The 22,571-nt window shown below is 37.9% G+C and overlaps 1 protein-coding gene across 1 annotated transcript in view; it reads left to right on the top strand.

Moving 5' to 3' along the window:
• Nucleotides 1–452: 452 nt before the first annotated feature.
• Nucleotides 453–22,571, top strand: part of hpgd (15-hydroxyprostaglandin dehydrogenase) — a 56,284-nt gene continuing 34,165 nt past the window's right edge. Inside the window, exons 1-2 of the mRNA XM_062027202.1 lie at nucleotides 453–705; nucleotides 1,154–1,277. Coding sequence (XP_061883186.1) covers nucleotides 613–705; nucleotides 1,154–1,277 — 217 coding nt within the window. The 5' untranslated portion in view covers nucleotides 453–612. The remainder of the gene's footprint in view (nucleotides 706–1,153; nucleotides 1,278–22,571) is intronic.

The following is a 22,571-nucleotide window of genomic DNA, read 5'->3' as shown; positions in this document are numbered from 1 at the left end:
TATGGACTGGACTTTCACACTATTATGTTAGATCCACTATAGACTGGACTTTCTCACTATTATGTTAGATCCATGGTGTGGTATAAACTAAACTTTCCGTCCTCGTGGCTCACTAGAAAGCCCGCCAAAGAGTTAGGTGTTATATTTTATGGATAGGTATAAAATATATGTTGAAAACTCTGTATTACAAACCACAGATTCATGTCATTTTGTAGTTTATTATGACGGTGATTGTGCAGAGAAAACAAAAGTAAGAGGAGGGAAAGAGTGCAGGAAAAGAGGGAGGGGACGAGGGAATTGGAGGAGATCGCAGGGCAGGTTGCAATCAACCTGTAATTATTTTCCAGCTGTTTACTCAGGCCACATGACGCTCACACACACACACACACACACACACACACACACACACACACACACACACACAGAATATTGGGACAGACTAATAAGCAGAGTGAGAGTGAGAGCCAATGTAAAAAAGGGGGAGGGAAAGAAAGAAGGAGGAGGACGACCCAACCAAAAGAGTTAAAAACACAGACTGGAGAGCGAGCCTCTGAAGTTTGTCAAGTCAAAGGTGTGTGAGACAACCCAAGGCAGACGTAGAGGTCTTGGATCATGTCTCTTTGTGGGAAGGTGGCTCTGGTGACCGGGGGTGCTCAGGGCATTGGCAGGGCCGTGGTCCAGTCTCTCCTGCAGAGCTCAGCAAAGGTCAGTCCTGTTCCGGTTTATTTCCCCCGCCACTTCTTTTAACCACGTTTGCCGTCGCTTATGTGACTTGGCTATTCGACGTACCCTGTGTGTGTGTGTGTGTGTGTGTGTGTGTGTGTGTGTGTGTGTGTGTGTGTGTGTGTGTGTGTGTGTGTGTGTGTGTGTGTGTGTGTGTGTGTGTGTGTGTGTGTGCGCACGAACCGAGTCAACTCTTACACAACTGAAAGTACTTCTTATTTGCCGCACAACCTGTTTTGACCTCACTACTTCTCCCGTCAGTTCAAAGTCCTCACGGTGTTGGGTATCACTGATCAAGGGGTGTATTGCTGTGACACTTCTCGTGGTTCTCGCAGCCTTTTGACGTACTGAATCGAACGCACGTTGATAGACGAGCGAAGAAAGCAGCGAGTTTTTTGTCCCGTGAACTTAAAGCTATTGTGTCCTTAAGGTATCTGTGGTCGACCTGAACAAGATCTGTGGTGAGGAGTGCAAGACACAGCTGGACGCTGAGTTTGGAGAGGGCAACAGCACTTTTATTCAGTGTGATGTGTCCGATGGAGACTCACTGCGAGGTAACCCTCACTTACCGTGTGTGGTGTGACATGATAACCACAACTACACTGTGCATACACTGTTGGGATTTTAGCAATACATACAGTCCTGGTCCAAATTTGACATAGACTTGTAGTAATGTCATGGCTGTCTTGAGTTTCCAATCATTTCTATCACTCTTTGTGATAGAGTGATTGGAGCACATACTTGTTGGTCACAAAAAAACATTCATGAAGTTTGGTTCTTTTATGAATTTATTATGGGTCTACTGAAAATGTGAGCAAATCAAGAGTATACATACAGCAATGTTAATATTTGCTTACATGTCCCTTGGCAAGTTTCACTGCAATAAGGCACTTTTGGTAGCCATCCACAAGCTTCTGCTTAAACTTTTGACCACTCCTCTTGACAAAATTGGTGCAGTTCAGCTAAATGTGTTGGTTTTCTGACATGGACTTGTTTCTTCAGCATTGTCCACACGTTTAAGTCAGGACTTTGGGAAGGCCATTCTAAAACCTTAATTCTAGCCTGATTTAGCCATTCCTCTACCACTTTTGACGTGTGTTTGGGGTCATTGTCCTGTTGGAACACCCAACTGCGCCCAAGACCCAACCTCTGGGCTGATGATTTTAGGTTGTCCTGAAGAATTTGGAGGTAATCCTCCTTTTTCATTGTCTCATTTACTCTCTGTAAAGCACCAGTTTCATTGGCAGCAAAACAGGCCCAGAGCATAATACTACCACCATCATGCTTGACTGTAGATATGGTGTTCCTGGGATTAAAGGCCTCACCTTTTCTCCTCCAAACATATTGCTGGGTATTGTGGCCAAACGGATCAATTTTTGTTACAACTTTCCTCCAGAAGGTCTTATCTTTTGTCCATGTGACGTCAGATAAAACAAAAATTGAGCTGTTTGGCCACAATACCCAGCAATATGTTCGGAGGAGATAATTTCACTGAACTGCACCCATTTTGTCAAGAGGTGTGGTCCTAAATTCAAGCAGAAGCTTGTGGATGGCTACCAAAAGCGTCTTATTGCGGTGAAACTTTCCAAATATTAACATTGCTGCATGTTTGATTGATTGAGACTTTTATTGGTAAGTTGCACAGTGGAGTACATATTCCGTACAATTGCACACTAAATGGTAACACCCGAATAAGTTTTTCAACTTTAAGTCGGGGGTCAACTTAAATTGATTCATGATCCAGATATATACCATCAGATATATACTATCATCATAATGTATACCTTTAGATCAGGGGTGTCAAACATACGGCCCGAGGGCCGGATCAGGCCCGCGGACCGGTTTTACCCGGCCCGCGGAATGAGTTGGCAAAGTATAAAAATGTAGCTGAAATTTTTGAATGAAATAAAACGCTGTTCTAAATGTGTCCACTGGATGTCGCAATAGCAATTATTTGTCTTTGTAGATACAGATGTACAAAATAAACCACATGATGTTAGTACATCAGTCGAGGAAAATGATGGAACTACATAAATAACATCCTGTAATTTGATTTTGATATTTTTTTATCTTGATAGATTGAAAAGTAACACCAATGATTTGACTAATGAACATTTATTCAGCAAACATTAACGACAAATACAGTATATATACTATTAACCGCAACAGGTAATTGTAAAAGAAACCCAACAACATTATGATTTGTACATTTTCAGAATATGCTTGTTCTATTTTTTTAAAAAGAAAGCAATCTGAAGTTGTCTTTATTTGGAAGTTATCGTGCCGTGATATTACCAGTCCGGCCCACTTGGGTGTAGATTTTTCTCCAAGTGGCCCCCGATCTAAAATGAGTTTGACACCCCTGCCTTAGATCCAGCATATTTGCTCACATTTTCAGTAGACCCATAATAAATTCATAAAAGAACCAAACTTCATGAATGTTTTTTTGTGACCAACAAGTATGTGCTCCAATCACTCTATCACAAAAAAAAAAAAAGAGTTGCAAACTCAAGACAGCCATGACATTACGTTCTTCACAACTTTTGACCAGGGCTGTATTTGTCATTGTCGTGAACCAATCCACTTGCAATGGACCCGGACTAGCAGCTAAAGGGTTAAATTACAGTACCATAGAATAAATAATACTAGGTATATTTGAAATAGGCTAAGGACAAGCTGCTTCACAACACGGCAGCAAACACACAAAAGTTGTGTGTCCATCAAACGTCCTTGTGACGAATTGGGCGAAGTTTTGTGGCAAGCTTTAGAACGGTTGTACTGCGAGAGGGCGATCCGTGACAATCTGGTCACCTGTGCATCTCACCGACAAGCTACAATCAGGGTTCAGTTCATAGAAGGCCTGTCTGGTCTTGCTTGTTAGTCACATGACTGCTTGTTTCGCTGCATTTCAGCTGCTGGTTCAACACTGGCGCTGACTGCAGACTGTGCACAGTCTATGGTCAAACGGGACTCCGTTCAGACGAACCAGTTTTCATTGGTTTCATTACGTGTCACGCAAAAAAGGTAATGCTAAAGGAATGCTGTTTGATACGATGAGCCTACCAGTGTGTGGGTGCAGAACGGATGAGTCTGGTAAAGTCGGGTATGTGTGCAATTGCGGGATGTCTAAGTATGGAATGCAGCCAATGTTGACAGATGCAGGTTTTACCACCTCAGGTTTCATTAATAGTTTATGTAACCCGATGTGTCTGTAAAGCAGGGGTCACCAACCTTTTTGAAACCAAGAGCTACTTCTTGGGTAGTGATTAATGCGAAGGGCTACCAGTTTGATACACACTTAAATAAATTGCCAGAAATAGCCAATTTGCTCAATTTACCTTTAACTCTGTTATTAATAATTAATTATATTTACACTTAATTGAACGGTTTAAAAGAGGAGAAAACACGAAAAAAATTACAATAACATTTTGAAACATAGTTTATCTTCAATTTCGACTCTTTAAAATTGAAAATTCAACCGAAAAACTAGCTCATTCGAATCGTTTTGAAAAAATTCAAAAAATAATTTATGGAACATAATTTGTAATGTTTCCTGATTTAGATTAATTTTAGAATTTTGATGACATGTTTTAAATAGGTTAAAATCCAATCTACACTTTGTTAGAATATATAAGAAATTGGACCAAGCTATATTTCTAACAAAGACAAATCCTTATTTCTTCTAGATTTTCCAGAACAAAAATTTTAAAAGAAATTCAAAAGTCTTTGGAATAAGATTTAAATTTGATTCTACAGATTTTCTAGATTTGCCAGAATGTTTTTGAATTTTAATCATAAGTTTGAAGAAATATTTCACACAACAGAAGCTAAAATGAAGAATTAAATTAAAATATATTTATTATTCTTTACAATAAAAAAAATTTACTTGAACATTGATTTAAATTGTTAGGAAAGAAGAGGAAGGAATTTAAAAGGTAAAAAGGTATGTTTTTAAAAATCCTAAACATTTTTAAGGTTGTATTTTTTTCTCTAAAATTGTCTTTCTGAAAGTTATAAGAAGCAAAATAAAAAAAATTATGAATTTATTTAAACAAGTGAAGACCAAGTCCTTTAAAATATTTTCTTGGATTTACAAATTCTATTTGAGTTTTGTCTCTCTTAGAATTAAAAATGTCGGGCAAAGCGAGACCAGCTTGCTAGTAAATAAATACAATTATAAAAAATAGAGGCAGCTCACTGGTAAGTGCTGCTATTTGAGCTATTTTTAGAACAGGCCAGCGGGCTACTCATCTGGTCCTTACGGGCTACCTGGTGACCCCTGCTGTAAACTGTAAACAGGGGGGGGGGGGGCAAGACACTTCACCCTTGCCCCTGACGGGTCGTGGTTAGGGCTTTGCATGGCAGCTACCGCCATCCGTGTGAATGTGGAAATAGTGTCAAAGCACTTTGATTACCTTGAAGGTAGAAAAGCGCTATGCAAGTATAACCCATTTACCATACAAACGTGATGGTTGCTGGTTGTAGTGGTCAATGATCTCTATATCCATTTTGATGAACTCATAGCTTTCTAAGGAACTGTCCTTAACTCCTTAGTGCAGGCGTGTCCAAAGTGCGGCCCGAGGGCCATTTGTGGCCCCCAGCTAATTTGTTAGCGGCCCCCGGCACATTCTGAAAATACCACGATAAAAATGTAAAACATAAAAAAGTGTAATAAAAGAGCAAACAGGTTAAATGGAACAAGAAAAAGTGGCAATGTTGACACTAATAACACAAAGCTGCCATGCGGACTGTTATCGACCTATTGACGGCTCCAATTACTTCACTGGAACAATTCCACTTGGAAATATTGCATATTTTGTGCGAAACAAAGTTTCTTTCACAAAAAGGGCAACAAACAAACAAAAAAATTAAAAAGTAATAAAATCTTATAATCAACAGGGGCCGTACTTATCAAGCTTCTTAGAATTACTCCTAAGAAGTCTGCTAAGAGTTGACTTAAGAGTAAATAAATTCTTCGCTGAAAGCTGCACTTAAAAGTTAGTTATCAAGCGTCTTACTCACACTTTCAGCGAAGTGTAGGACTGAATCTTAAGTGTCACACTCAGAGCTGAATTACGACATTACTATGTGCCGTAAACGCAATTTTAGGTGACGTCATTTCTGTGTCCATAGAAATGACCAATCACGGAAGGGAATCCGTTGTCTAAGAATAAAGAAATATCTTGGAAATATTTAAGTGGACAATGGGAGTGTATATTTTGACAATAAACTACAAAATAATACAAAACAAACTAGTCCCCGCCGGCACTCACGCTACCGCTCCCTCTTCTGTCGCCCACACACTTACTGACGTCACTCACCTCACGGCCACACACATACGCTACTGTCATAGCATTTTCTTTCCAATTCATTAATTAGGCAACTAATTTGAAACTGGTGTGGGTGGCTCTATATATACTAGCCCACTGCAGCCACATGCAGAAATCAACAAGGAATCGAAAAGTATTAAATCTGTGACAAAAATAATATCCGCTCTGTCTAAACGATACCGTTTGATCAGCTGCTCGTCATCAAAAAAAACAAAACATTGTTCCGTTCACTGAACGTTCGCGCACGTCTCTCGCCTCAGTGCCATCCCCTGCTGGCAACTCCTAACCACTTAAGACACCTCTGAAGGTCTCTTGAATATCGTGGAGAGTAGGAGTGATTCTTAGACTTAATAACGTTGATAAAAAGCTTTTATTCTTAAGTTTGAGAGTAGGACTAAATTTCGCAAATTCTCAAGACTTAAGGGTAAAATGGCACTCTAAGAAGCTTGATAAGTACGGCCCCAGATCTACAGACTTAAGCATTAAAAGTAAAACATATATACATTTGGCTTATTTTCAACACTTATTCTTTTTCTTTTTTTATTATGAATTATTGACCTATTTAAGGTTACAATTACTTCACATCAAATATTTCACTTTGAAATGTTTTGGGGGGGAAATGTTGCATAGTTTGTGTGTTTAACATATAAATAAGGGTTTTGACATAAAAGGCATAAACATAAAAACGTTATAACGACAGACAGACCTGAAGTTGATAATGAGATTCAAGCGTTAAATGAAAAAAAAATAATTTGACTTATTTCTAACATTTTTTTATGACCGAGACCCTTCCGGGGACCAAACTTGAAAGCCATAAAGGTTAAAAAAAAAAAAACACACAACCTATATATTGTATTGGTTTTAAAAAAGGAAAAATATAAAAATGGCCCCTGCATGCTTTGATTTTTCAGTCTGTGGCCCTGACTGGGAAAAGTTTGGACACCCCTGCCTTAGTGTCTTTTTATAACAACCAACTGCTGAACATTTTTAGCTGACAAAATGTTCATTTCGGAATCTGAGTAAACGGTATTAGTTAAGTTAATTTAATCACAGGTGCCTCCAAAGGGCTGCACAAACCACAATGACGTCGCTGGTCTGAACCTCACGTACAGGCAAGGGAAAAACTCAAAGCCCAAAACCCCTTTTTTATTCATTAAATCACGATTTTTGAAATTAAACGATTTGGTGCAAACGGCTAAAGGGATGTACAAAGCAAACTATAACCTGCTACCCAAGAATGTACAACAATTCTTCTCAACAAAAGAGGATTATAACCTTAGAGGAAAATCTAATTTAAAACATTTGTATGCTCGTACAACACTTAAAACCTTTTAATATATCCCTACTCGGTGGCCTAGTGGTTAGTGTAGTGGAATTGGGTAGTTAAATCACCAAAAATGATTCCCGGGCGCAGCCATTGCTGTTGCTCACTGCTCATCACCTCCCAGGGGGTGATCAAAGGTGATGGGTCAAAGGCAGAGAATAATTTCGCCTCACCTAGTGTGTGTGTGTGACAATCATTGGTACTTTAACTTTAACTTATTTAGTACATAGTGTGATAAGTGTGACCAGTAGATGGCAGTCACACATTAGAGAAATGTGTAAACTGCAAGCAGAGGGTTGTAAGCGGTCTCCATCTCGGTCATAGAGTAGTTGTCCTATGTATGTATGTTATTTTATTTTTTATAAATTTGCTAATTTTTAAAGGGAAACTTGGAATTTTGCCTATGGTTCACAATTATGATTTTTTTTTTTTAATGCATCCTAAATATTAAATAAACCGCCCATAAAATCCAATAACCAACCATCCAAAAAGCACCAACAATACTCCATTTACATTTCCTGACATGAATATTAACCAAGTCTTGGTGATATCATTAGTACTTTAACTTAACTTATTTAGTACATAGTGTGATAAGTGTGACCAGTAGATGGCAGTCACACATTAGAGAAATGTGTAAACTGCAAGCAGAGGGTTGTAAGAGGTCTCCATCTCGGTCATAGAGTAGCGGTCCACGCTGGGACATGACTTAGAACAGCGAACGCCCCCTCCAGACCCGGTATCTCTCCAGGGATTGTCTGGGGCCACCTAGTAACCTCCCTATGCAGGAGAGAAGGTAAAACAAGAGAAGTGGCAGGTCAACTGGTTCAAAAGCCAGAGTTTATAGATGAGTTTTAAGGTAAGGTAATGCTTCTAAAGCTACTGGTTCCAACGTAGGAAATCGGCATATCAAGTCATTTGATATTGTAGCCCATGTCATTTGGTCTATTTAAAAAATAATAATAATAATAATAAAATACTTAAGGCCCTAGTACAGAGGCGTCAAACGTACAGCCCGCGACCCTTTTTTAAATTTTTTAATTTAATTTTATTTCCCCCCCATTGTTTACCTGTATCTTACCTTTTTTGTAAGGGGCGCCGGAAGTTGGCAGACCCGTCAGCGATCCTGTTCTGTCTCCCTGTAAAGTTTGTCTGATCTTGAATGGGATTGTGCTGAAAATTTTAATTTCCCTTCAGGGATTAATAAAGTATTTCTGATTCTGATTTTATCCGGCCCCGTGGGATGAGTTTGCTAAGTATAAAAATGAGCCAAAATTTTTGAGTGAAAGAAAATGCCGTTCTAAATGTGTCCACTAGATGTCGCAATAGCAATTATTTGTAGATGATGCTACATATGTACAAAAATAAATAAAAATAAACCATGATCTTAGTGCACCAGTCGAGGAAAATTATCAAACTACATAAATAACATCCTGTAATTTGGTTTTGATATATTTTTTAATCGTGAATGAATTTTAACACCAATGAGTTGACTGATAAATTTGCGCATAATTTATTCAGAAAGTATAAATAACGACAAATAAAGATATATAATATTATTAACTGCAACATGTATGTGTAAAACATGAATTTGTAAATTTTCAGAATGTGCTTGTTCTATTTTTAAACAACGAAAACAATCTGAAGATGTCTTTATTTTTAAGTTATCTCGCCGTGATTTTACCAGTCTGCCCCACTTGGGGGTAGATTTTTCCCCAGTGTGGCCCCCCCATCTAAAATGACTGACACCCTAGTACAGGGGTCGGCAACCCGCGGCTCTAGAGCCGCATGCGGCTCTTTAGCGCCGCCCTAGTGGCTCTCTGGAGCTTTTTCATAAATGTATGAAAAATTGAAAAAGATGAGGGGAAAAAAATATATTTTTTGTTTTAATATGGTTTCTGTAGGAGGACAAACATGACACAAACTTCCCTAATTGTTATAAAGCACTGTTTGTATTAAACATGCTTCACTGATTCGAGTATTTGGCGGGCACCGTTTTGTCCTACTAATTTTGGCGGTCCTTGAACTCACCGTAGTTTGTTTACATGTATAACTTTCTCCGACTTTCTAGGACGTGTTTTATGCCACTTTTTTTTCAGTTTCATTTTGTCCAAACTTAACGTTGTGCATGAATGCACAAAGGTGAGTTTTGTTGATGTTATTGACTTGTGTGGAGTGCTAATCAGACATATTTGGTCACTGCATGACTGCAAGCTAATCGATGCTAACATGCTATTTGGGCTATCTATATGTACATATTGCTACATTATGCCTCATTTGTAGCTATATTTGAGCTCATTTAGTTTCCTTTAAGTTATCTTGATTCAATTTATATCTCATGACACACTATCTGTATGTAATATGGCTTTTAACTTTTTGCGGCTCCAGACAGATTTGTTTTTGTATTTTTGGTCCAATATGGCTCTTTCAACATTTTGGGTTGCCGACCCCTTCCCTAGTAGTATAGTGTATTCACAATTTCATTGTTACAAAAACAAAAAAACACGACCGACTAGCAAATTATATTATCAGTAGTTTAAAAGAGCAGATTATATATTTTTTTTAAATTCTCAATTACAAATAAGATTGTATAAAAAAAAAAAAAAGTATGACAGTCATCCATGACTGTCTTACATACACACATGCCCAAAGAATTGTACGCCTCTATTCCTGTTGAACCTGTTGGTGACATGTGCTTTTGTGGCATGACATCATATTGTCACTGATCTCCTGCGCGTGTAATGTCGGGTGTTGCTTACAATGCTCGGAGCTGCGTGTTGAAAAGTTGACTCCCTCTAGGCACCTGTAAGTGTGGCAAACAAACCCCTTTTAACACTAACCTGCGATCATGTGAGTCGAATGTATCGACCTATTATCGGCGCCGATATTTAGTGTTTCAGTATTTTATTTATGCCTTTATTTGACAGGGACAGTAGAATTTTAAACATTGCTACCCACAGGTAGCCCATGTCAAAGTACACAGGCTAATTTGCAACCTTTGTCCCTGGTTAGGCTTTTTTAAGAAAAAGTTGAGAAACGTGAAAAACACAAACAAAAGGATTAAGAGTACAAAAAAAATAAAAAAAATGTTGGGAAGCTGGACAAAGTGGTTGAGGAGAGGGAAGTCTGGGCTTCCCTGCTTAGGCTGCTGCCCCCATGACCCAACCTTAGATAACCGGAAGATGATGGATGGATGGATAAATTAAAAATAAACTATTATAAATAAATAAATATCTGCCTTTTTTATCGGTATTTTAAAAATTAAAAAAAATTAAAAGGGATTGATGGATAAAATAAAAATAAACTATTATAAATAAATAAATATCTGCCTTTTTTATCGGTATCGGTATTTTAAAAATGGAAAAAAATTAAAAAGAAATTACCACAACGGAACTACATCAGATTTTATTAAACTAAGAAAATAATTTCTCAAATTGTCAATTCTCCACAAATGTGTTGATATCTGACAATATATTTTTTTGAATTCTTGTGAGAATTTTTCCTCAGTCTGCTCAGCTGCTTATACTGCGTCGCTCACTACTGCTTATAATGCAGTGCAGATCACCTACAGTACGTGTCTTCTGTATACCTGTCAAAACTTGCCGTTTTTGCGGGGAAATCCGGTTGTTTTCTTGTCCCATTTCAGGGTCAAATTATTACCTATTGCTCTGCTTTTGCTTGCTGCGCGTACACGTGCTGTTCTGAGTATTTAATCTCCACAAAATAAATTCAGTGTCTTGTGCACTCGCCTTCTTTTGTTTTTTTCCCCCACTCCCTGATGAGTGCGCTTTCTTTTGATCATCCATCCATTTACTACCGCTTGTCGTCAAATATTTTTTCTCTGTCTGGTGCATCTTGGGGTCATGGCACTAAACCTAGGTTCTAGATCAGGGGTCCCCAAACTACCGGCCCCGCCAGCGTCCAAAATCCGGCCCTCTAGAAGCCCCAAGTTTAAAAATAAATAAATTAAAAAAAATAAAAAATTAATTACTTAAAAAAATGAATTCTATTTATTTTAAAATCTGTCCTTTCTAATCCATTTTCTACCGCTTGTTACTCTCGGCGTCTCCTAGCCACTCAGACAAATCATATTGTCCAAAAATGCTTTTTTCCATCGATAATGTGACATCAAGTCAACTTTCAGTCAATAAGTGTGCTATGTATGTACGTACATTTTATTTTAGTTTTTAAATTTTGATAAATTTGCTAATTTTTTTAAAGAAACTGCCCTTTTTTGGGGAATTTTGCCTATTGTTCACAATAATGATTTTTTTAATGCATTCTAAATATTAAATAAACTGCCCATAAAATCCAATAACTAACCATCCAAAAAGCACCAACAATACTCCATTTACATTTCCTGACTTGAATATTAACCAAGTATTAGTGATATTGTTATCATAAGCCAGGGGTCACCAACGCGGTGCCCGCGGGCACCAGGTAGCCCGTAAGGACCAGATGAGTAGCCCGCCGGCCTGTTCTAAAAATAGCTCAAATAGCAGCACTTACCAGTGAGCTGCCTCTATTTTTTAAAATTGTATTTATTTACTAGCAAGCTGGTCTCGCTTTGCCCGACATTTTTAATTCTAAGAGAGACAAAACTCAAATAGAATTTGAAAATCCAAGAAAATATTTTAAAGACTTGGTCTTCACTTGTTTAAGTAAATTCATTAATTATTTTACTTTGCTTCTTATAACTTTCAGAAAGACAATTTTAGAGAAAAAATACAACCTTAAAAATGATTTTAGGATTTTTAAACACATACCTTTTTACCTTTTAAATTCCTTCCTCTTCTTTCCTGACAATTTAAATCAATGTTTAAGTAAAACAATTGTTTTATTATTGTAAAGAATAATAAATAAATTTTTTAATTTAATTCTTCATTTTAGCTTCTGTTTTGTCGACGAAGAATATTTGTGAATTATTTCTTCAAACTTATTATGATTTAAAATTCAAAAAAATTATTCTGGCAAATTTGGAAAATCTGTAGAATCAAATTTAAATCTTATTTCAAAGTCTTTTGAATTTCTCTTAAAATTTTTGTTCTGGAAAATCTAGAAGAAATAATGATTTGTCTTAGAAATATAGCTTGGTCCAATTTGTTATATATTCTAACAAAGTGTAGATTGGAGGATTTCAACCTATTTAAAACATGTCTTTAAAATTCTAAAATTAATCTTAATCAGGAAAAATTACTAATTATGTTCCATAAATTCTTTTTTTAAGTTTTTCTCTTTTTCGGTTGAATTTTGAATTTTAAAGAGTCGAAATTGAAGAAACAGTTTCAAAATTTAATTTCGTGTTTTCTCCTCTTTTAAACCGTTCAATTAAGTGTAAATATCATTAATTATTAATAATATAGAGTTAAAGGTAAATTGAGCAAATTGGCTATTTCTGGCAATTTATTTAAGTGTATCAAACTGGTAGCCCTTCGCATTAATCAGTACCCAAGAAGTAGCTCTTGGTTTCAAAAAGGTTGGTGACCCCTGTTATAAGCGCTAACACAGACAAACTATTTATAGCGGCGACGTGATCACAAGCCTGTGTACAATTTCGACATGATCGACTGGTGAGGTGTTTCCTCGCGTCCTTGCTTCCTGGAAGTTTTATTGTAGATCATAAATCATGCCTCTCACCTGGAAAGTAGATGGTTGAGGATGTAATCCGACAAGTTGGTACACTACGACAGCCATTTAAGCCTCGGAACTGGCGAGAACGGCACGAAAAGACCCCACCCCAATCGAATTTATGGAATTTTCTTTAAAGAGAAATAAACAAATGATATTTAGTAGTGTTTAATGACTGGTTAGCGTAGATACCAGTAACACGTTACCCTAACATGACCACGTTCTACAGTAACAAATAATCGAACACGTTGCTAATTCCAGTTCTCAGTTTAAAGTTACTTATCCAAAGTCACTTTGCGTTACTATTTTTGTGTTTTCCTTAGCAGAAACATGTATTTGCTTTCCTCTTGCATCTTGGACGGACTGCACACTCGCCACAAGTCACATTTTCAGCACAATGACCACAAGTAAAGCGGCAATCAGGAAATTACCTGCGGCCAAATATTTCATGAGGACACTAAATGTCTCATAAAAACGATAAATACAATTTGTTTTCCTGAAACCCATCATTCATATATTTTGTCTTTATTTGTGTTAATACATCTACAGTCGTGGTCAAAAGTTTACATACACTTTTAAAGAACATGATGTCATGGCTGTCTTGAGTTTCCAATATTTACTACAACTCTTATTTTTTTTTTGTGATAGAGTGATTGGAGCACATACTTGTTGGTCACAAAAAAACATTCATGAAGTTTGGTTCTTTTTATGAATTTATTATGGGTCTACTGAAAATGTGACCAAATCTGCTACTACATATAATCTTTTTTTCTTTATTTTATTTCAAACATGAACACACTTGCAGTATAATACATCACACAGTTTCATATAATTTCCCTCTACATCATGTCCGAAAAGGAGTAGGAAGAAGCAAAGCTTATTTAATCCTACCCCTTTCCCACTTCAGAGCGTTTACAAATATATAGAATCATTTACTGACTTTTTTTTTTTTTTTTTAAATTACGGACCATAGAACTTTCCTCCAGAAGGTCTTATCTTTGTCCATGTGATGTCAGATGAAACACAAATTGAGCTGTTTGGCCACAATACCCAGCAATATGTTTGGAGGAGACAAGGTGAGGCCTTTAATCCCAGAAACACCATTCCTACCGTAAAGCATGGTGGTGGTAGTGTTATGCTCTGGGTTTGTTTTGCTGCCAATGGAGCTGGTGCTTTACAAAAAGTAAAAAAAGGAGGATTACCTCCAAATTCTTCAGGACAACCTAAAATCATCAGCCCGGAGGTTGGGTCTTGGGCGCAGTTGGGTGTTCCAACAGGACAATGACCCCCAAACACACGTCAAAAGTGGTAAAGGAATGGCTAAATCAGGCTAGAGTGAAGGTTTTAGAATGGCCTTTCCCAAAGTCCTGGACAATGCTGAAGAAACAAGTCCATGTCAGAAAAACAACAATTTAGTCTATTGGTCAAAAATTCAAGCAGAAGCTTGTGGATGGCTACCAAAAGCGCCTTATTGCAGTGAAACTTGCCAAGGGACATGTAAGCAAATATTAACATTGCTGTATGTATACTTTTGACCCAGCACATTTTCAGTAGACCCATAATAAATTAATAAAAGAACCAAACTTCATGAATGTTTTTTGTGACCAACAAGTATGTGCTCCAATCACTCTATCACAAAAAAATAAGAGTTGTAGAAATGATTGGAAACTCAAGACAGGCATGACATTATGTTCTTTACAAGTGTATGTCGACTTTTGACCACGACTGTATGACAGTTTTCAAATTGCCACGCACCCTTTCTCAATGCAATGGACCATACTATGATACCGGCACGTACAGACTTGAATAAGGGAGATCAAAACATTTTTATGAAAACGAGGCAGTTAGTCAAGTAAAGCGGAGAATAGAATAAAAAAAGTGATCAGACCTTAAATGTCGACTATGATAGATTAGGGACTTCAACTGGAATATGGTCAGGTAAATAAGAGGAGACATGTTTGTGGGTCTTTCATCGAGTCTGCTTTAAATCTGTGGCTGCACTATTACTTCTACATTATTACTGCTACTTACACCACTAACCATGCTACAGAAGAGGTCCGTTTAGAATAATACATAATGTTGGATGTAGAGAACATACAAACGCTTTATTTATTGAATTAAAAATATTGAAATTCAATGATTTGATGCATTTGCAGACAGCAAAAAGTATGCACACAAGGCAAACTGTAACACGCTACCCGGAAATGTACGACAATCATTCTCAATAAGGAAAATCTAACCTAAAACATTTGTATGCACGTACAACACTTAAAACATTTTAGCATATCTGTATGTGGAATTAAACTATGGAATGATTTAAGAAAAGTCAAACTAAGTACTAATATGATCCACTTAAAGATGCTGTTCAAGCTAGGAAGAATAATTCTATCTTGAATTTTATTAAATTATGTATAATTCACCTCATTATATGAATCATAACCGACTAAACTATTTATTCAAGAGAACTGTTTTATTAAGAATTCTTTGATGTCCAAAACCAGGAAGTTGGCACGTTGTGTAAATAGTAAATAAAAAGAATACAATGATTTGCTAATCCTTTTCAACTTATATTCAATTGAATAGACTGCAAAGACAAGAAACTTAATGATCTGAGACTTTTTTTTTGTTGCAAATCATTAACTTAGAATTTAAAGGCAGCAACACATTGCACTGTGTTACATGGCCTTTCCTTTTAACAACACTCAGTAAAGGTTTGGGAACTGAGGAGACACATTTTTTAAGCTTCTCAGGTGGAATTCTTTCCCATTCTTGCTTGATGTACAGCTTAAGTTGTTCAACAGTCCGGGGGTCTCCCTTGTGGTATTTTAGGCTTCATAATGCGCCACACATTTTCAATGGGAGACAGGTCTGGACTACAGGCAGGCCAGTCTAGTACCCGCACTCTTTTACTATGAAGCCACGTTGATGTAACACGTGGCTTGGCATTGTCTTGCTGAAATAAGCAGGGGCGTCCATGGTAACGTTGCTTGGATGGCAACATATGTTGCTCCAAAATCTGTACGCACCTTTCAGCATTAATGGTGCCTTCACAGATGTGTAAGTTACCCATGTCTTGGGCACTAATACACCCCCATACCATCACACATGCTGGCTTTTCCGGATGATTATTTTCCTCTTCGTTCCGGAGGACACGATGTCCAGTTTTCAAAAACAACTTGAAATGTAGACTTGTCAGACCGCGTCCATCTTGGATGAGCTCGGGCGTTTATGGGTGTTGTTGATAAATGGCTTTCGCTTTGCATAGTAGTTTTAACTTGCACTTACAGATGTCGTGACCAACTGTAGTTACTGACTGTGGTTTTCTGAAGTGTTCCTGAGCCCATGTGGTGATATCCTTTACACACTGATGTCGCTTTTTGATGCAGTACAGCCTGAGGGATCGAAGGTCCCTAATATCATTGCTTACGTGCAGTGATTTCTGCAGATTCTCTGAACCTTTTGATGATATTACGGTACCGTAGATGGTGAAATCCCTAAATTCCTTGCAATAGCTGGTTGAGAAATGTTGTTCTTAAACTGTTGGACAATTTGCTCACACATTTGTTGACAAAGTGGTGACCCTCGCCCCATCCTCGTTTGTGAACGACTGAGCATTTCACGGAAGCTGCTTTTATACCCAATCATGGCACCCACCTGTTCCCAACTAGCCTGTTCACCTGTGGGATGTTCCAAATAAGTGTTTTGATGAGCATTCCTCAACTTTCTCAGTCTTTTTTGCCACTCGTGCCAGCTTTTTTGAAACATGTCGCAGGCATCAAATTCCAAATGAGCTAATATTTGCAAAAAATAAACAGTTTACCAGTTTGAACGTTAAGTATCTTGTCTTTGCAGCCTATTCAATTGAATATAAGTTGAAAAGGATTTGCAAACTATTATATTCTCTTTTTATTTACCATTTACACAACGTGACAACTTCTCATTGCAGGGCCAACACAGACAAAATTCACACTTATGTGTTATTAGTTACTATGATACGAAAAGTGTCGGATTAAATAAGCTTTACTTCTTCCAACTCCCTTGCAGACATGTCAGGACAAATGGGGGGAAAAAAATGCAATGTACCATATTGTAACTGTATACATGTTCAACATAAACTTACCACCTCTGTATTATTACTATTACTTACTACTGCTACAGTATAAACATGTGTTTAATTTATTTACAGTACATATGTTTATATTATAGTTATTGGAAAATGTGAAAACAGGGGAAGAATAGCTCATTTTTAGCTGAAATCATTTGCTGATAGTTTGTTCCCCCAGTTAAAAAAAAAAAAAAAAAAAAAAAAATCTCATTGCCACCCGATGTAATACATACACAAAAAATTTATTTTTTGTTGGCGAAAAATAAGAGTAAGGTTTGTTGTCCACTCTGTACTGACAACAATATGTAACAAAGTAACTTTTAATCTAACTGAATTACTTTTCAAATACAGTACCGTATTTTTCCGACCATAGGGCGCAACGGATTAAAAGGCGCACTGCAGATGAGCGGGTCTATTCAGGTCTATTTTAATACAAGGCGCACCGGATTATAAGGCGCATTAAAGGGGTCATATTAGGATTTTTTTCTAAATGTAAAAGACTTCCTTGTGGTCTACATAACATGTAATGGTGGTTCTTTGCTCAAAATGTTGCATAGATGATGTTTTACAGATCATCTTCAAGCCGCTTTCTGACAGTCTCTTCCGGATGCGCTGTTTTGTGGGCGGTCTTATTTAAGTGGCTTGGACAGCGTCATCTTTGTTGTAGCGGTGTAGCGTGCAAGGGCGGGAGTGGAAGAAGTGTCAAAAGATGGCGCTAACTGTTTTAATGACATTCACACTTTACTTCAGTCAATAACGGAGCAGCATCTCCTCATCCGGAAATGTGTCCCATGAAAAACCGGAACTCTCTAATAACTAAAGTTCCTTGGGTGAATAATGTAAACTCAGCACACCGGTATGTTTTAGCGCTTTCATGGCGAGTTTACTGACTGATATAAGAACTTTACACTACTTTATATTAGAAATGGCAACAGCGGAGGGTGAATGTCCCATAAAAAGAAGCATATCGACTACGGTGTCGGCACAGACCACAAAGGCGGACTCGCTCAAATTTTCAGTACTTATGCAGATCCCAAATACAGATCAGCAGCTACAAGAAGGTAAGAAAAGTTGGTTTTGCATAATATTGCGGAATAAGACGCAGGATAGTCTTGCCTAAAACACACGCCATAATAATACTCGTATGTTTAATGCACCGACAATCCATCAAGCGGTGCGGCTTCATAGCTTACCGAAGTAATGCTAAAATTATTTTGACAGATTTTTGAGCGCCGTGTGTAATGTTCTATATTCTCAATGGAACATTTAAAGTTTTGGTGTTTACTAGCCTCATCTTGCAGTTTACATGTATCTCTAATGTGTGACTGCCATCTACTGGTCACACTTATCACACTATGTACCAAATAAAGTTAAAGTACCAATGATTGTCACACACACACACACACACACACTAGGTGTGGTGAAATTTGTCCTCTGCATTTGACCCATCCCCTTCTTCACCCCCTGGGAGGTGAGGGGAGCAGTGAGCAGCAGCGTCCGGGAGTCATTTTTGGTGATTTAACCCCCAATTCCAACCCTTGATGCTGGGAGGTAATGGGTCCCTTTTTTATAGTCTTTGGTATGACTCGGCCGTGGGTTTGAACTACCGACCTCAGGGCGGACACTCTAACCACTAGACTGAGTAAATAAAATAGCTTTGAGGTCGGTAAGCACAACCAGACTTCTGCCGTACATTAGGCGTACCGGGTTATAAGGCGCACTGTCGATTTTTGAGAAAATGAAAGGATTTTAAGTGCGCCAAATAGTCCGAAAAATACAGTAATCAATAAAGTGACTAAGTTACTTTCTACAGGAGTAATCGGATTACTTTTTCAAAGTAGCGGTGGCAACATTGCTGGTCACTAGGTGTCAGTAACATCACATGAGTGTGCTCTAGCACTTGTATGTTCGAATAGTTTCAAGTTAAATAAAGTTCTTAAAAAGTAGATCTCATTTGTGACTTTTTACACCCCGTTTAGCCACCGATGCGCAATTTTATAGTTTGCACACGCTGCTTAGCACTTGCTGTTTGGGATCTGAGTAGATCAGGGGCCGTACTTATCAAGCTTCTTAGAATTACTCCTAAGAAGTCTGCTAAGAGTTGACTTAAGAGTAAATAAATTCTTCGCTGAAAGCTGCACTTAAAAGTTAGTTATCAAGCGTCTTACTCACACTTTCAGCGAAGTGTAGGACTGAATCTTAAGTGTCACACTCAGAGCGGAATTACGACATTACTATGTGGCGTAAACAGAATTTTAGGTGACGTCATTTCTGTGTGCATAGAAATGACCAATCACGGAAGGGAATCCGTTGTCTAAGAATAAAGAAATATCTTGGAAATATTTAAGTGGACAATGGGAGTGTATATTTTGACAATAAACTACAAAATAATACAAAACAAGCTAGTCCCCGCCGGCACTCACGCTACCGCTCCCTCTCTTCTATCGCCCACACACTCACTGACGTCACTCACCTCACGGCCACACACATACGCTACTGTCATAACATTTTCTTTCCAATTCATTAATTAGGCAACTAATTTGAAACTGGTGTGGGTGGCTCTATATATACTAGCCCACTGCAGCCACATGCAGAAATCAACAAGGAATCGAAAAGTATTAAATCTGTGACAAAAATAATATCCGCTCTGTCTAAACGATACCGTTTGATCAGCTGCTCGTCATCAAAAAAAAAAAACATTGTTCCGTTCCCTGAACGTTCGCGCACGTCTCTCTCGCCTCAGTGCCATCCCCTGCTGGCAACTCCTAACCACTTAAGACACCTCTGAAGGTCTCTTAAATATCGTGGAGAGTAGGAGTGATTCTTAGACTTAAGAACGTTGATAAAAAGCTTTTATTCTTAAGTTTGAGAGTAGGACTAAATTTCGCAAATTCTCAGGACTTAAGTGTAAAATGGCACTCTAAGAAGCTTGATAAGTACGGCCCCAGGCGTATAAATGTACATAGAATACGTGAAATGTTGGGTCTCAGGAAGGTAACACTTTTGTAATGTGGGTCTTGAGCTGATAAGGTTCCGAAAACCCTGCAGTTTATCGCAAGGGGGTGGCTACTTGGGGCCCAAGCCCTGAATATTTTGTCCAAAAATAAAATAATTTGAATTTTACTTTTGAGTGATGGGGGGAAAAAAAATGTAATGTCCGGTACCGGAGTCCAACTTAGCGGCAGCCTGCCTGAGTGTGAGAATATTTGTAAACATAAATATTCTAAAGTTGGGAAACGGGAGGGAAATTCAGGGAATTTGGAGCGCCAACTGCAAAAATGTACATCAAACAAGCAAGAGTCCTAGTTGTCAATAACATCAAGGATCTGGACGAATATTAGAACTCCCAGAGCAACCACAACAACAATGATAATGGAATCTGAAGGAAAACAAACATTGACATTCAACTACAAATAAACATGTACTGTTTTTGAGCAAAATTTGTATGTTTTATAGTGATGTCCGATAATATCGGACGATAAATGCTTTAAAATGTAATATCGGAAATTATCTGTTTCAAAAAGTAAAATTTAAAACGTCGCTGTGTACACAGACGTAGGGAGAAGTACAGAGCGCCAATAAACCTTAAAGGCACTGCCTTTGAATGCCGGCCCAATCACATAGCTACAGCTTTTCACACACACAAGTCAATGCAAGGCATACTTGGTCAACAGCCATACAGGTCACAGTGAGGGTAGCCGTATAAACAACTTTAACACTGTCACAAATATGCGCCACACTGTGAACCCACACCAAACAAGAATGACAAACACATTTTGGGAGAACATCCGCACCGTAACACAACATAAACACCACAGAACAAATACCCAGAACCCCTTGCAGCACTAACTCTTCTGGGATGCTACAATATACACCCCCCGCTAACCCCACCCACCTCAACCTCCTCATGCTCTCCCAGGGAGAGCATATCCCAAATTCCAAGCTGCTGTTTTGAGGCATGTTAAAAAAAAATAATGCACTTTGTGACTTCAATAATAAATATGGCAGTGCCATGTTGACACTTTTTTTCCGTAACTTGAGTTGATTTATTTTGGGAAAACCTTGTTACATTGTTTAATGCATCCAGCGGGGCATCACAACAAAATTAGGCATAATGTGTTAATTCCATGACTGTATATATCGGTATCAGTTGATATCGGAATCTGTAATTAAGAGTTGGACAATATCGGATATTGGCAAAAAAGCCATTATCGGACATCTGGGGCCGTACTTATCAAGCTTCTTAGAGTGCCATTTTACACTTAAGTCCTGAGAATTTTGGAAATGTAGTCTTACTCTCAAACGTAAGAATAAAAGATTTTTATCAACGTTCTTAAGTCTAAGAATCACTCATACTCTCCACGATATTTAAGAGACCTTCAGAGGTGTCTTAGGTGGTTAGGAGTTGCCAGCAGGGGATGGCACTGAGGCGAGAGACGTGTGCAAACGTTCAGGGAACGGAACAATGTTTTGTTTTTTTTGATGACGAGCAGCTGATCAAACGGTATCGTTTAGACAGAGCGGATATTATTTTTGTCACAGATTTAATACTTTTCGATTCCTTGTTGATTTCTGCATGTGGCTGCAGTGGGCTAGTATATATAGAGCCACCCACACCAGTTTCAAATTAGTTGCCTAATTAATGAATTGGAAAGAAAATGTTATGAGAGTAGCGTATGTGTGTGGCCGTGAGGTGAGTGACGTCAGTGAGTGTGTGGGCGACAGAAGAGAGGGAGCGGTAGCGTGAGTGCCGGCGGGGACTAGCTTGTTTTGTATTATTTTGTAGTTTATTGTCAAAATATACACTCCCATTGTCCACTTAAATATTTCCAAGATATTTCTTTATTCTTAGACAACGGATTCCCTTCCGTGATTGGTCATTTCTATGGACACAGAAATGACGTCACCTAAAATTCCGTTTACGGCACATAGTAATGTCGTAATTCAGCTCTGAGTGTGACACTTAAGATTCAGTCCTACACTTCGCTGAAAGTGTGAGTAAGACGCTTGATAACTAACTTAAGTGCAGCTTTCAGCGAAGAATTTATTTACTCTTAAGTCAACTCTTAGCAGACTTCTTAGGAGTAATTCTAAGAAGCTTAATAAGTACGGCCCCTGTTTTATATTTGGTAGTATCTGTAAAAGTGTAAACAATAACCATCCCTAGTGATTATGGTGAGAGTCGATAAGTATTCCAACCCCTTTCAATTTTTCACTCTTGGTTACTTTGCAGCCATTCCTTAAAATCGAAAAAGTTAATTTTATTTCTCATTAATGTACACTCGGCACCCGCATCTTGACAGGAAAAGAACAGAAATGTAGAAATGTTTGCAAACGTTTTAAAAACGAAAAAATGAAATATCACATGGTTAAGTATTCAGGCCCTTTGCTGCGACACTGATATATGTTATAGACATAATATAATATATCTGTATATAAATTATTCTGTACATGTATGTATATA

Source organism: Entelurus aequoreus, linkage group LG18 (genome assembly GCF_033978785.1).
Source record: "Entelurus aequoreus isolate RoL-2023_Sb linkage group LG18, RoL_Eaeq_v1.1, whole genome shotgun sequence".
Taxonomy (NCBI): Eukaryota; Metazoa; Chordata; class Actinopteri; order Syngnathiformes; family Syngnathidae; genus Entelurus; species Entelurus aequoreus.
This window is presented reverse-complemented; position numbering and strand designations above follow the sequence as displayed.